A 15178-nucleotide genomic window follows, 5' to 3' on the forward strand; every position below is an offset into this window, starting at 1 on the left:
CAGAAAAAATACTGGAAGACATTTATATAAGATATTTATTGAAATTATTGAAGTTTGAACTACTTTTGTTCCCTCTAAAATCCTACTAACGCAACATAAAGGATGTCTTTTTCTTTTTAAGGCACAGGATAACACAACTTGGGAAACAACAGCAACAAAAATCTCGCAGCTTTAGAGAGAGATGAAAGGATTATCAAAGACAGCAGACATTAAAAAGCCAAATTATCAATAAAGAAGATTGAAAGGCACTCAATTAACACCGAAGAATCCCGTAAATACTCAGTACCTCTGGATATGGGAGTAGACAAGACTGAAAAAGGATAGATCCAGGTCTATGGAGAAGTAGACAGTTAAAAAACTCACAAATTACTGGAATTAAGAATAGAGTAGTACTTCATAAGGACAGACATATAGATAAATGGAAGTGATAGTCTAGAAATAAATCCCAACACTTATGATATATTAAAAAAAATCTTTTAATGGCCAAAATACACTTCAATAGGAGAAATAATGGTCTTTTAAACAAATGGTTCTGGAACAACTTTGGGTTTGCACATGCAAAACAATGAAGTGGGTTTATACCTCACATTACAAAGGTTAACTCAAAAAGGATCACAGACACAAATGTCAGAACAGAAACTAAAGCACTCTTAGAAAACATAATATATCTTTGTATTGTTGGGTTAGGCAATTCTTACAGGTCAGACCTGTAAGCATAAGGACTCAATGAAAACAGGCAAACAGGGGCTGGGACTATGGCCTAGTGGCAAGAGCGCTTGCCTCCTACACATGAAGCTCTTGATTTGATTCCCCAGCACCACATATATAGAAAACGGCCAGAAGGGGCGCTGTGGCTCAGGTGGCAGTATGCTAGCGGGAAGAAGCCAGGGACAGTGCTCAGGCTCTGGGTCCAAGGACCAGGACTGGCCAAAAAAAAAAAAAATTTTTTTTTAAATGAAAACAGGCAAATAGAACTTCATTAAAATTTTTAAAACTGTAGTTCAAAGGACACCTTCAAGAAAGTGAAAAAAGACACCCTATAGTGTGAAATAAAATATTTGTAAATCCCATATCTCATAGAAAAATATACAGAATGAAGAGCTCTTGTAACTGATAAATAAGGGGGGAAAAAAGATAAAACAACTTTTCAACTGTTAAAGGGTTTAGATAAACACTTCCCCCTAGATACGATCAAACTGTATGTGGAAAAATAATGCTCTACATTATTCATCAGAAATATTCAATCAAAACACAATTCAGACTCACTAGGATAACTAAAATAGAAAAACAGGTGATAATAATAGTAACAAGTATACTTAACAAGTATTAGCGAAGCAACAGGAAATTTGAAGCCATCTGACATTACTTACTGGTGGTATTATAAAATGGTGCAGTCACTTTGGAAAAACAATTTAGTGGTTCTTGGTTACTATGTGGAAAGAAGTATAGTTACTTTGAAAATATATTAGGTAGTTCCCAAAATAATTAAACTTAATTAGCAGAGGGTTCAGCAATTTTACTCCTAGGTATATACCCCCAGAAAAATTAAAAGTGCTATCCACACAAAAAGAGTACCATGTAATGTACCATTATTCATATGTGAAAAAAATGGAAATAACTCAAACATCACCTGATGAAAAGACAAAGTGTTGGATGCTGTACATGAAGTATTATTTTCCAGTATAAAGAAATGAAATGCTGATATAGGTTACAATGTAGCAAAGCCACCTTGAAAATATTACAAGTGAAAGTCACAAAAAAATATACCATGTATTGTGTGGTTTTCGTTCTATACAAGGTCTAGAAGACATAAAGAGGGGAAAAAAGAGAAACAGAAAGCAGATTGGTAATCCAGGTGCTGATGGCCCAGACCTGCAATTCTTACTAATACTTAAGAAGCTGAGATCTAGAGGATTGAGGTTCCAAGTCACTCTAGGCAAAAAATAATAATAATAATAATAATAATTACCCTACTCCATTTCAAAAGTAACTAGAGAGAGAAAAAAAAAGTAGAACTGGAAGCATGGTTCAAATGGTAGTATGCTTGCCTAGGTCCCAAGTTCATTCCCCAGTATGAGGGGAGGGCGGGGGGGTCGCGGCACATGTGTTGGTAGGAACTACCAGGCGGACCAAAGTAGGGAAGAGCTATTGACAAAGGGTTTAAGAATGATGAAAATGTTCTAAAATTAGATATTGGTGATAGTTGCACACTGTGTGAATACATTAAACCTCATAAAATTATATAAAAGTGAATTTTATGGCACATGAACTGCACCTCGATAAAGCTGATTTTTATAAGCAGTAGTCAAAGCCTCCTATTTCCCTTCTCTATTCTAGATAGCCAAGCTAATTCCAATCTGTCATGCTTCACAGGTAAATTAATGCAGCTTACTCGGGAAAGGATAAAACAAAGGCCTCTGAGATATTTGAAAAGTATCAGGCAGAGTTGAAAATACAGGAGACAATGATTAAAAGAAGATATAGTAGTTATGGAAGCTCCCAGGTCTGGAAAGACTGACAGCCAGGAAATTGCCCTCAAGCCATATGAAAGGTTCTTTAGGAAATCTAATCAAGGGGAAAGATTTGAGAGACATGGAAACAAACACCAAAATAACCAGTTGAAAGTCAGAAGTCTTGCCACTGCAGAGAGAAAATGGAAGATAGATACAAGGGGCAATTTTCACATAATAAATCCTAAGGAAATTGTGTGTGTATGCCATTGATTACAAAAATATAAATTGTATATATGCATATATATACTATAAACAAGCCATTGGTTTTCAGTTCAACTCTTAGTCTGGCTCAACTCCCCCAATATCAATGGAGGGAGCCAATGTGAAGTTAGTGAAGGAGAGGTATGGAATGAGAAAGTGGAGATACATTTGAACAGGAAACAGTAAGTGTTTGGGGATGGGCTCAGTAAAAAGTCCAACTTATTTTCCTTGAAAAACTTGTCTTCTTGGCTTTAAGCCAACATTCCAGTCTACCACATTTGTATAACAAGCCTTCTTTGACTACCCTCATGTTGAAGGCAGTATGAAGGGACAAATCAACCTAATCAGTTTGCTTGAACTTTTTCCCCATTGATATTTTATTCACTCCTGCAACTTATAATGTACTTTAAGTTTCTCAGCAAAATTGTTCAATATTACAAGCATCCACTCCTAACTTACCTAACTTAAATACATAATACACTAAAGTAAGCTATACTTTTGCCCATGAATACTATGTAATTGAATACTATATAATTTATGAACAAAAGGAAATGAGCTTGCAATGATATACTTAAGAAACTCAGACTTCTATGTAACACTTTTATTTTCAAGATATTTACAAAACATTATATATATAGCTAATGAAGTTACCTAAAACATAGTCAAGGACGGGAATATGGGCCTAGTGGCAAGAGTGCATGCCTCGTATACATGAGACCCTGGGTTCAATTCCCCAGCACCACATATATAGAAAATGGCCAGAAGTGGCACTGTGGCTCCAGTGGCAGAGTGCTGCCTTGAGCAAAAAGAAACCAGGGACAGTGCTCAGGCCCTGAGTCCAAGCTCCAGGACTGGCCAAAAAAGAAAAAAAAAATAGTCAAGTGGACTTTAAGGCAACAACCCAAAGGAGAAAGATCAAAAATTCATTTGAGGGCTAGGAATATGGCCTAGTGGCAAGAGTGCTTGCCTCGCATACATGAAGCCCTGGGTTCGATTCCCCAGCACCATATATATAAAAAATTGCCAGAAGTGGCACTGTGGCTCAAGTGGCAGAGTGCTAGCCTTGAGCAAAAAGAAGCCAGGGACAGTGCTCAGGCCCTGAGTCCAAGCCCCAGGACTGGCCAAAAAAAAAAAAAAAATCATTTGAGGCATTAGAAAAATCCCACTCTCCCGACCCTGAGTGAAGTCTCTAACATTGTTAGTCATCATGTTCAATAAGTGCCACACCGTGTTCATATGAATCTGTGAACCATACTCAAGGGGCTTCATCCACCTCAATCCACATTACAAAGTGTTTAGGACACCCAGAAATGTACTCATTCCTGTCATTACTCTTACATATTGCATGTGCTATTATTTTGCAGGAAAAAATATAAACAAAGATAAAGTGAAGCTGAACTGTGGAGGTTGTATTGACCACTCAGATATATAAGTAATATAATCTGAAACTAAATCAAGAAAGGCAACTTGGTAGCAATGCAACTGAAGTATCCTAATATAACCCAAAACAGCAGCCTCCATCCTGAAGCATCAACTTGTTCCCTAATAAAATGTGCATTGTCTTACACTGTATTTTCTCATACCACCAACATGCTTGATGCAGACATGTCTAGGTTTAGTTTAGGGTTTACTTTTTCTGATTATTCGCTATATTGGCCAATAAGATGGGTCTGTGACACAGATTTTATCAATAGTCAAAATATGAAAGAGTTGTGTCCTTTGTGATTTTACAACCTTCACAAAGGAAAAACAGAAAGCAAGAATATTTAAGCCCACATGAAGATTAAAAACTGAAGTGCAGCAGAGAGTGAGTCTACGCTAGAGGCAGGCAGTGGCTCAGATGAAACCAGAATACAGGACTTGAATGTAAGATAAAATGACCTTAGCAAAAAGCAAAATAAAAGGTGTCTCGTTGCTGTACCAGCAACATGGCAAAATTGGGAAAGAAAAACAAGCTTTAATATTGTGTTAATGGCAATGTCTATTTGGGGAGTTGAGCAGGGCTGGGTCAAAACAAAGCTTATTGAAACCCAATGGCTTATTTATAGGAGATACATGATAATGGTAGCACTTGTTGATGCTTCATCATGCCAGGAACATTAAATTTTTTATGTGCTCCATTTATTTTTCACAAGTCAAGTGGGCATGATGCCCACATCCTGGCAAGAAAGGACCAAAATCAATAGCCACAAAACTAAGCAGTGATTCCACAAGTTCTTGGATCCAAAACTGACCCCCCGCCCATGTTCTTACCCACTGTTTCAAATTTGTAAGTGCAACACCATTAACACCATACTTCCCAGCTCTAGTAGATAGAAGTGTACTCAGTAGTCACATCACAGAACAAAGCCTTTATGAAAATGCATAGACAGCAAGAATGATGCTCTTGATATGAATTCATAGAAAGACCCAGGAACCTAGTGATTAAAAGATTAGAATGACCAATAGAGACAGGAATTTCTGTGGTAATGATCTTTTCTACAGGTGTTTTTCCCTTTGTTTTAGTGGAGGATGTATCCTCAGGTCTGGAATGGGCCCACTGTAGTCCTGCTGGGATCAAAAGGAACAAATTAGGAAAAGGAATTAATTGTACCTGGGTGGCAACTCCAGGATTCTGCATAGGCTGCATTACTATTCCTTAGACCCCCTCCCTAAAGAAATGTAATGCCAAAACTCAACCCACCAAATTCTGTATGCTCTAGTTTATGAAGTTATATCAATGAGACTCTTTTCTCCCTTGCATCTTTGCCAGTCAATAAAATTGTAGTATGATTCTACATTAACTAAAGTTTAAAGCAAGTTTGGAAAACAGTATTAGTTAGATATGAAGAAACTAGTGAGAACCATGAATTGGGTTTCTCTTCATTTGCAAAATCTACTTACCTTTAAAAGAATCCTATAAAGCTAAATTAAATACCTATTTGCTCCAAAACTATTCAGAAGTTTGAATTAAGCAAGTTAGCCAATTTGTTTTTAGACTTCATTTCTTTTATATCCTGATGGGCATAAACAAATGTATCTTAAATTTTGTCTTTTTCTATAACAGGAATGCAGCATAGGAGCAGCCATTTGTCTATATCATTAGTTCTTTAAGAGTACAAAAATAAGAATACTTAATTCACTCATTAACCAAATAATTTTATTCTTATCTCATCTCTGGATTAGATGCTACTAACTACAAATCCACTAGCTTACTTAATAGTTGACTGGCAAAAAGTATGTGCCTACATTTTTTTGGCCTGTATTCTACATGCATTCCACAAGCAACGACTACCAAATGCCTGGCAATCAGGAGAGCTATGATGTCTCCACACTGGATTTGCTTTGCAAAGTCAATCAGTGAGCCACAGAAGGAATTCTAGTCCCTGTACAATGAGACCACATAACACTGAATGCAATCTAAACACTGCTATATTTGTTTTTTAAATGGTCTACTAACTGGGTCTTGTGCTTTCAGTCAGATTAGCTTGGTGTTGGAAATATTTCAACTCTCACATCAAAAGTCCATCACTGAGGTCAGTAATCTTTTTAATTAAAAAAAAATAGCTGAATCAGACTCCAATGCTCATTAATCACAGCTAAGCTTACTAAAATTCTTTTTTTCATTGTTTTTTAATCATAGAAAGATGTATTAGAAGAAAGACATTCCAAAGAGGTATATTTAACAACTTACCTGTCATTATTCTAACATTTCACTTTAATCTACAGGGATTGAACACCTTAAGCAAATACCATATTCTCAATCCTGAAAGATCTTAGTAAAGAGATTATCATTTTTTTCTTTACGTTGAGTTAATAAAACAGAGTAATTTCCCATGAGTGCAAAGTGCTTTAGATATCAAGTTTAGAAATATGTGCAACATAAACTATCCATTTCTCTCCTACCACATAAGAGCAACACATTTTTTTGCTATGTCTAGATAGATAGCCTAATAGTAATCTACTTAGAAAGCAGTAAGAAAAATGCTTGTAACTAGAACAATCCTCAAAAAACACACAACTTAAAATCCTTTAAGATCTCAATAGAAGTACCATTTAAATGGTGCTTAAATGTAACAAGGACCAATAGGTGGATTTTTAGTATCGTATAACACCAGCTACAGGGAAGAACCTTTCAAACTCATTTCAAAACTTGATTGTTTCATATTCAGAACAGACATTAAAAGTTAGCTTAGTTTTCTTCAAAATACCAGAATTAAGGTGACAGCCTATGTAAGTGGACTAAAATGATTCATCATTATTTACTAAAAATGGCAAGCAGAAAAAGAGCAAATTGTCCTTAGATATTCAAGAAACTAGTGCTTGAAACCATAAATCAAATTGTTAGCATGTGAAATACAACATAAATAGTCCTCAAACTTCAGAAGAAATCACCTAGATATCTGTTAAAAGGTAAAAAAAAATTTATATCACTTTCAAAGATTCTGATGCAGCAGATTTGAGGTAGAACCAGAACATGTATTTTGGTAGAACCAACCAAGGACCTAGAAATGAGCACTTGATATTTTAAATTGCACATAAAATCATGGGCATTAGTTAAAAAAAAATTACTAGTCTCATGCTAAATGATTTATCACAGTCCTCAGGTCTTAAAAAGATACACTTATCTCATAAATGTGCACATATACACACAATACATTATATACAATATATACATATCTATGTATATATATATGTATATATCTATATACATATATATATATATATACACACATTTCTCTGAAAATCTCCAAGAAAGATGTCCAAACCAGAATGATGTTACCTTGGTATTAACTACATATAAATGAAGTACTAAGTTCTTTCATAAACATTGTAGGCTGTTTCATACAATATATCTTTAATAATGGGCACGATTATGTGAACTTCCCATATGAATTGGCATGCAGAAAAACTCTGGGCAATGTCAAGCTCAATAAGAAGTACTCACTACCAAAAAGGCTGTTTCCTTTCTGTTCAAAGAAGCTTTAGTCTCTAACAACCAGCCTAAAGTTGTCTATAAATGAAGAATATAAACACATGAAATTATCAAAACATTAGAAACTGTTTTACAACTTTATGTATCACAGATATAGCACACTTTTTACACCTGTGCAAACTTAACCTTTAAAACAGACTAATTAGCACAGGTTTAGGCTAGTCACAGCAGAGGATCACAAGAGCCCAATAGCTATGCCCTTATAAACACAGAAGATGATGCTAAGTGAAATGAACTCCATGGTAGGGAAATGAGTGTTATGTTACTGTTGTAATTACTTTCAACATGCCATGTAAAACCATAGCTTCTTTTGTTGATGATCCATTTGTATCGCCATTCTGTGGTTGTCCACGCAATATCACTGTATCTCATCAGAGTACCCTGGATACTGTATATACTGGTATTAGAATTAGGGAAGTGAAAGGGAATATCAAAATCGAGAGACAAAGGATAAAAAGACAAACAACTCCAAAAGCAATACCTGCAAAATCATTTGGTGTAAACCAACTGAACAATTCACGGGGGAAGAAGGAAAGGGGGAGGGGAGAATGAGGGAGGAGGTAACAAATAGTACAAGAAATGTACCCATGGCCTTATGTATGAAACTGTAACCCCTCTCTGTACATCACTTTGACAATAATTATTATTTTTAAAAAAACAGACTAAGATATTTACCTGTACATGTATTCTAGCAATCTCAGGAGCTCAAGTTCACATAGCATTTTCTAACTAGACTTTGTGAACTAAGACTTTACCACAATACTGTTTTATCACTTCCATTTCAAAAATGTACTACATAGAAATGCATACTGCTTAGTATAAATTATGTTTTAATAGTAATTTTATATGAAAACTTGACAAAGTTTAACTTACCAAATGTACTAAGTTTTTTTTAATCTGAAGTAGACATCATATTACATAGTAAAAACAACCCAAAATGCCACTGGTCCAGGAAGAACAAGAAGGACATCAAGATGTTCTAAGCAATTTCCTGAATTAGCAGGAAATGAAAAGCTGGAGATGCTGAATCTTCCATCAGTTTACATTTTTTTCTGAATAGGCTTACTCATTATTAACTGATGAATGATAACACAATATTAAAAACTAAAGTCTAATGGTTCTATTCTTATGATTGTCAGCTAATACTCAACAAGGAAAAAAGACCCTTTGGTTTCTAAGTTTCTGTAGGGGAGAAGGGTTTATCTGCTGGGCCATTTTAGAATCCCACAACTATTATTTTGCATTCAGCATCAGAGTAAGTTGCTATACTGTAATTATGTCCTTCAAGACCACACTATGCACATTTTCATGCTGCTGTAAAACATTTGCAATTACAAAAGGAATTATCATGTCTTTATCACTTCCTATGACTTATTCAGATGATTTTTTTTCAGTAACAAAAAATATGAGATCTATAAAGGTCTCATATTTTGAGGATTTGTGATGCTGGTAAAGAAGTAGCAGACTACTTCTAAGTGTAATTTAACTGAAAACACTACTTCAACTTCAAGTTTATTTTAATGATATGTACAAGAGTTAACAAATTACAATTAAAATGGAATCAGTTATGTTAATTACACATAACTTCAAATCATGCAATACTGCATGGTAAAAAAAAAAAGCTTCATACAGACAAAAAAGTATTACTTTGAGACTCATGATAGCATCTTAAAATTTTTGACATAACATTTTTTTCAAAGAGTATTTTATAAAACTTTAAAACCTGATTATCAGTTAATGCATTATTAGGAAAGATAATAAACATTATTAGTAAAAGGTTACAAGCAGTTAATTTTAAAATTACACCAGGTAAAAGGTCTGACTGTAGTCTCATGAATTTAATATTCAGTTAAGAAAATAGTTTTGAAAAAGATCTCATACTGAAGCCATGTACTAATTTTGAAGAATCATGTTATATAAATCAATAGTCAAGTTTATTTAAAGAAAATATGCCTATCCTTTCTTATACTCATAAATAGTATTTATATAGTCCTTATATACAAGTGAAGAAAAGCCCAATGTAAAAAATATACTGCCAATCCACTTATCATGGTCGAAATAGTTAACTATACATTAAATTGCATTGAAGAAAACGTCCAATTTAAATCACATTCAAACGCATAAATATTTTAGCTGAATACTATTGTAAACAATAGAAAATTTTCATTTTTTTAATTTCATCACTGAATAACAATCTGCTTCTCACCTTAGAATGCTATATAAACTCTCAACATTTAATTTAATCAAATCCAAACCTACTAAAGAGTAAACAATGTTTTTCAAAGTGCGTAATTTCCAACTCATCCACTTGTAATATTTATCCAATTCCAGTTTATCAGCAAGAAAATAAATGTACTTGGCTATAAAAATAGTAAGGAATGTTATTGAAGGGAAAGGCTATTTGGTAGAAGTAACTACAAAAATAATTAGTTTAAAACTTTGTAAAGCTTTAATGCAAGAACACCAGTACACTGTCTTTCCATAAATCTTAAAGCATGATCAATACCAAGATTTTAAATATCCACTTTTCAAGTACTTGAAAAAGAGTTTCAATGAAGTGTCTCTTTAAAAAAAAAAAAGGCAAGAGAAATGATCATGCAGGTGTTAATCTGCTGACATTTGAGGGCACTGATATCTGTGTTAGTCTGTCGTCTACAGCTCCACTGGCAGCAAGGGCAGGCAAGGTGCTACTCTGAAATGCAGATGTAGGATCAGTCATGCCAGTATTTTCATCTTCACCAGTGTCTGAATCTGGTGTTGTAACTTCACTGTCCTGAAGCCCCAGGATCTGACAGACTGCTTGTGGTAGTTCCTAAGTACAAAAAAATCAGCACAAGATCTTTAATCACATTAAGGAAAACTAATTATAAAGAAATACTTTAAGACTATTTTGGTTCCTGAGCATAAACTTTCGAGCATTTATTCTAATATTTACACATCCTTCTCTCACCATTCTCCACTTTCCGATGAAACCCTATCTATCTTCATTCATTCACTCACTCATTTATTCATTTATTGTACTGATACTGGGGCTAGCACTTGGCCTGAGTGTTGTCCCACTTTTGCTCTACCACTTCAGCCACAGCTTCATTTCTGGTTTTTGAAGACTTTCACACTTTTCAAACTGAGAACTTCAGATATCAGCCATTACGTGTATGATCCACTCCTGTCTGGCCCTAACCATCACTTCCTCTCTCTCTTCCTTTTTTCTTCTCTGTCTCTCTTCTCTCTGTCTGTCTCTCCTCTGTCTCTGTCTGTATCTGTGGCTATACCTGTCTCTCTCTTTCCAATATGGTTCCTAGTTCTCTTCAAAATTTCTCCAGTTTTTATAATCTTATTTATATCATCTTTACCCTAAGTAAACACAAGCTCCTTAAAGAAGCAAATTATTGACATGTTTTAGAACAGAATAATTATCAAATAAATATTCACAGAACTAACGTACTGTTATACCTATGAGCAAGTGATACAATGCTAAAGCAAAATCTCTTTTCAAAAGAAACCAGCCAGATGTGGTTGGCTCATGACTGCATTCCTAGCTACTAAGAAAGATGAGCTCTGAGCATCAAGGTTCAAAGGCACCAAAAAACTCCAGAAGTAGAGCTTTGGCTCAAGTGGTAGGGCACTATCCTTGAGCACAAAAGCTCAGGAACAGGGCCCAGGCCCTGAGTTCAAACCCCAGGACCAGCATCAAAGCAAAACTCATCACTAGGCACAGTGGCTCATACCTATAATCCTAGCTACTTGGGAGGCTGAGATCTGAGGATCATGTTTTAAAGTCAGCTCTGGCAAGTAAGTCCATGAGAATTTATCTCCAATAAACTACCAAAAAAGCCAGAAGTGGAGCTGTGGTTCAAGTGGTACAGTGTTACACTGATGGAGCAAAAGAAGCAATGGAACAGCACCCAGACCTCACTGAGTTCAAGCCCCAGGACCAGGAGCAAAGCAAAACAAAACCAAAAAAGAGAACAGCAAGCAAAAGCCAAAATATACCAGAAGTATATAATTCATTACATTTTCCTTCTTTCTAGAAATAATTAAAAACTTGTTTGATACTAATGCCATGAAATAGGCTAAATACTATTCATTTAATTATTTCTGATTAGCATCTGTCTTTATTTGGGTAAGTTGGGTAATGTATCATGGCTTAAATTCTGTAGCCTCATTAATTACAGAAATATTTTCATTACTTTTACCATTCTGCCATATTATTAAATGTTTCTTATCTTGTATGATTAGTCAATTGTTTTCAATTAAGTGCTATGAATGAATGATGGTAAACAAAAAATTGGCTGATGTTTTGTATCTTCCCTTAATTTCCTAACACTGGCATTTATTTTAATTGAAACAAGAAAATCTTTCTTGATCACAGAAAAAAGCCCAAAACATGTGATCCTGCAATTATTTGAAACACTGTATACCTTGCATTTTAACATCTGTAGAGAAATTGCTTCTGCCTTACAAAGTATATCTTCCACATCAATTTTCATGGACAATTCATTGATATGCTAGAAAACATCAATAAAATAAAATTGCAATCAAAATTGAAAGCACATTATATTTACTATATTAACAATTTACTGCCAGATATATCCCACTGCAAACCCTTAGAATAATACTCATATACCACAAATACACAGGAAATCCAACGTAACTTTCAATAGATCATTCCAAGTTTTAAAGTTAAAGAACAGCCATTACATTTACAGACCAACAAATCTAGCAGCTGTCCCAAATCTGCCAAGCCAAAGATATAAGCAGAAGACAATTTTTTAAAAAACTAAACCATGAAAAGCACTTGTTGAATTTCCTTTTCTTCCTAGCCAGCTGGGTAAAAGAATGTGCAATATGTACTTGTCAATCTGGTATTCTCAAAAAGCCAGTTCTAATGTCAGGTGCTAGTGACATAATTTACCTTACCCAAATGATTCTTAACAGTATAAGGAAATGTTTATCAAGATGACTGCACAGAGGAAAGAGCCAAAAATGCTAAAAATCTAAAATAAAGGAATACCTTAAGTATTTCATTAAAGCCATAATGTTTTTCCATTATTTGCTGCTTTTCTGATTCCAAAATAGCACAACAGAGAAGGAGATGGAAATTTTTGCATGGTAGTTCAGTCCACATTACCTATTAAAAAAAAGTTATTTTATAAACTTAACAGTTCTAAAACATTTTCCTGACAGATACAGTGCTGAACTTTAATGCAAGCAATGAATTGCATGAAAGAGTCCACTGTTTTTCTAGACAGTAAATCAATTTTGACATCTGATGTATCAGAAATGTGGTTCTTTGGAAAACTATAGTATACAAATCACTGAGCCTAACCAATATGTTATTAATGTTATTAATTAATGAGTTATAGTAATAAAATTTAAGCTTCTAAGATATAAGAATTAGATTCATTTTTCCATATTTTTGAACCTTCATTTTCTCGTCAGCTCCTTGGGGGAAATAAAAGCTAAATCCTAGTGAAAAAAATTTAATTCAATTGTAGATGGGATTCTTAAAAATTCTTTGATAGCTCTACACTTATAGAATTTAAACATACCCTTAATTTTGACAAAAATGAATCAAACTTATACCCAGACATACAACTACTGGTCAACAGCTATATTTTCTCTTATTTGTTTATTTATATATTGATTTTATTATGCTGGGGCTTGAACTCAGAGCCTCTCATCTTCAGTTGGCGTTTTCACTCACAACTATCTCTTAATCACTTAGGTTATGCCCCCAATTCTTATTATACTTTGTCTAAATACGAGTAATACTCTCAAATTCAGGAACTTGGTTTCTTTCCAATTAATGTATCTATAGTATTGTCCATGGGAAGATAAAAAAAAAGGCCACAAAAACAATACTATTAGAGTACACCTGAAGTTGTATGTGTATATGTGCTTGTACTGGGGCTTGGACTCAGGGACTTGCATTCTTGCTCAGCTTTTTTGCTCATGGCTGAAGCTTTACAACTTGAGCCATGACTCCACATTTTTTTAAGTGAATCCTGACAATATGTTTATTTCCCACAGTTGTGAAAGTAAGAGGTTCCAGTACAGGCTAAAACCAAAACCTTGGCAGGCCCGGCAGGGTGATGCTTCCTAGGAAGTTTCCTTGCCTTTCTAGCTTCTAGCGCCAGCTTTACATTCCTTGGCCCAGTGGCTCTTACTCCCAGCCCACCCACCCCTTCTCCTCTGCAGTGCCAGGAATAGAACCCAAATCCTTCAGCATGCAAAGAAAACACTCTACCATGAAAGCCAAGTCCACAGCCCCCTCCCCCCCGCTTTTTTTTTTTTTTTTTTTTTGCTTTTGAGACTGCCAGGGCTGACTTTGAACCTGAATCTTCCTGCCTCAGACTAGCCTGAACTGGGATTACAGGCATGCACTACCATGCCATTAAAATGGAAATCAGGCCATTGTGTGTGCTGTGCTCTACCTCCAAACTAGAGATCTAGCTCTCAAAAACATGATTTATAAATCATCATCAAGCTTAAACAATACAGTCCTCCTCTTCAACTATCCTGGCTTTAGTGAAGCCTGCTAATCTGGATTCCCACCATTTGGTGAGTTTTTTCTTTTTCTGCTCGATTTTGTGCCTGTGTTGTGGCTTGAACTAAGGGCCTAAACACTCACTCACCCTTAGCTTTTTTTCACTCAAGGCTGGTGTGCTACCATTTGGGCGACAGCTTCACTTCCAGCTTTTTGGTGTTTAGTTGAAGGTAACAGTTTCACAGACTTTATTGCCCTAGGTTGGATTTTATTTTTCTGTTGGGGGTGGGGCTTAAACTCAGTGCCTGGGCTCTGTCCTTGAGCTTTTTACCTTTCAGGTTAGAGCTCTACCACCTTGAGCCACAGCACTACTCCCAAGCTGGCTTTGAACCTGATCCTCAGATCTTGGCCTCCTAAGTATTTAGGATTACAGGTGTGAACCACTGGTAGCTGGCCTGTATGTTAATTGTATGGTTGTTTGTATTTTGATGACAGGGACTGGGGCTGGAGTCCAATACCAGTCCAGCAACACAATTGATTCTCATAACATTGATGAAAACAAAAACAAATAAAAGCTAGCATTTGTTGAATGTTTACTTTATTCTTGATCTGATTTTTCACTCTTCATATATGTTCATTTTAATTAAGCACCATCTATGTGGGGGTAGTCTAACTGTTCCCTTTTTTTATTTTTTGCCAGTCCTGGGACTTGAACTTAGGGCCTGGGTGCTGTCCCTGAGCTGCTTTTGCTCAAGGTTAGCACTCTACTACTTGAGCCACAGTACTACTTCCAGCTTTTTCCTGTGTATGTGGTACTGAGAAATTAAAAGAAAAAAGTAAATCCTGTGGCTTAAGCTTGTGAACCTAGCTACTCAGGAGGCTGAGATCTAAGGATCATCTAGCCCAGGCAGGAAAGTCTATAACATGCTTATCTCCAATTAGCCAGCAAAAAGCTAAAATTGGAGCTGTGATTAAAGTGGGCTAGCCTTGAACACAAAA

The 15178-nt window shown here is 35.4% G+C and overlaps 1 protein-coding gene across 2 annotated transcripts in view; it reads right to left on the reverse strand.

The window, feature by feature from the left end:
* Positions 1-9188: 9188 nt before the first annotated feature.
* The window catches only part of Tbc1d15 (TBC1 domain family member 15), a 57051-nt gene continuing 51061 nt past the window's right edge, over positions 9189-15178 (reverse strand). For both annotated transcript variants that reach the window (XM_048359349.1, XM_048359341.1), the window contains 3 exons: positions 12704-12820; positions 12111-12197; positions 9189-10501 (listed from right to left, as the gene is read on the reverse strand). In XM_048359349.1, the coding sequence (XP_048215306.1) occupies positions 10283-10501; positions 12111-12197; positions 12704-12820 (423 nt within the window). In that variant the 3' untranslated portion in view covers positions 9189-10282. The remainder of the gene's footprint in view (positions 10502-12110; positions 12198-12703; positions 12821-15178) is intronic.

This window comes from Perognathus longimembris, chromosome 1 (genome assembly GCF_023159225.1).
Source record: "Perognathus longimembris pacificus isolate PPM17 chromosome 1, ASM2315922v1, whole genome shotgun sequence".
Lineage (NCBI taxonomy): Eukaryota > Metazoa > Chordata > Mammalia > Rodentia > Heteromyidae > Perognathus > Perognathus longimembris.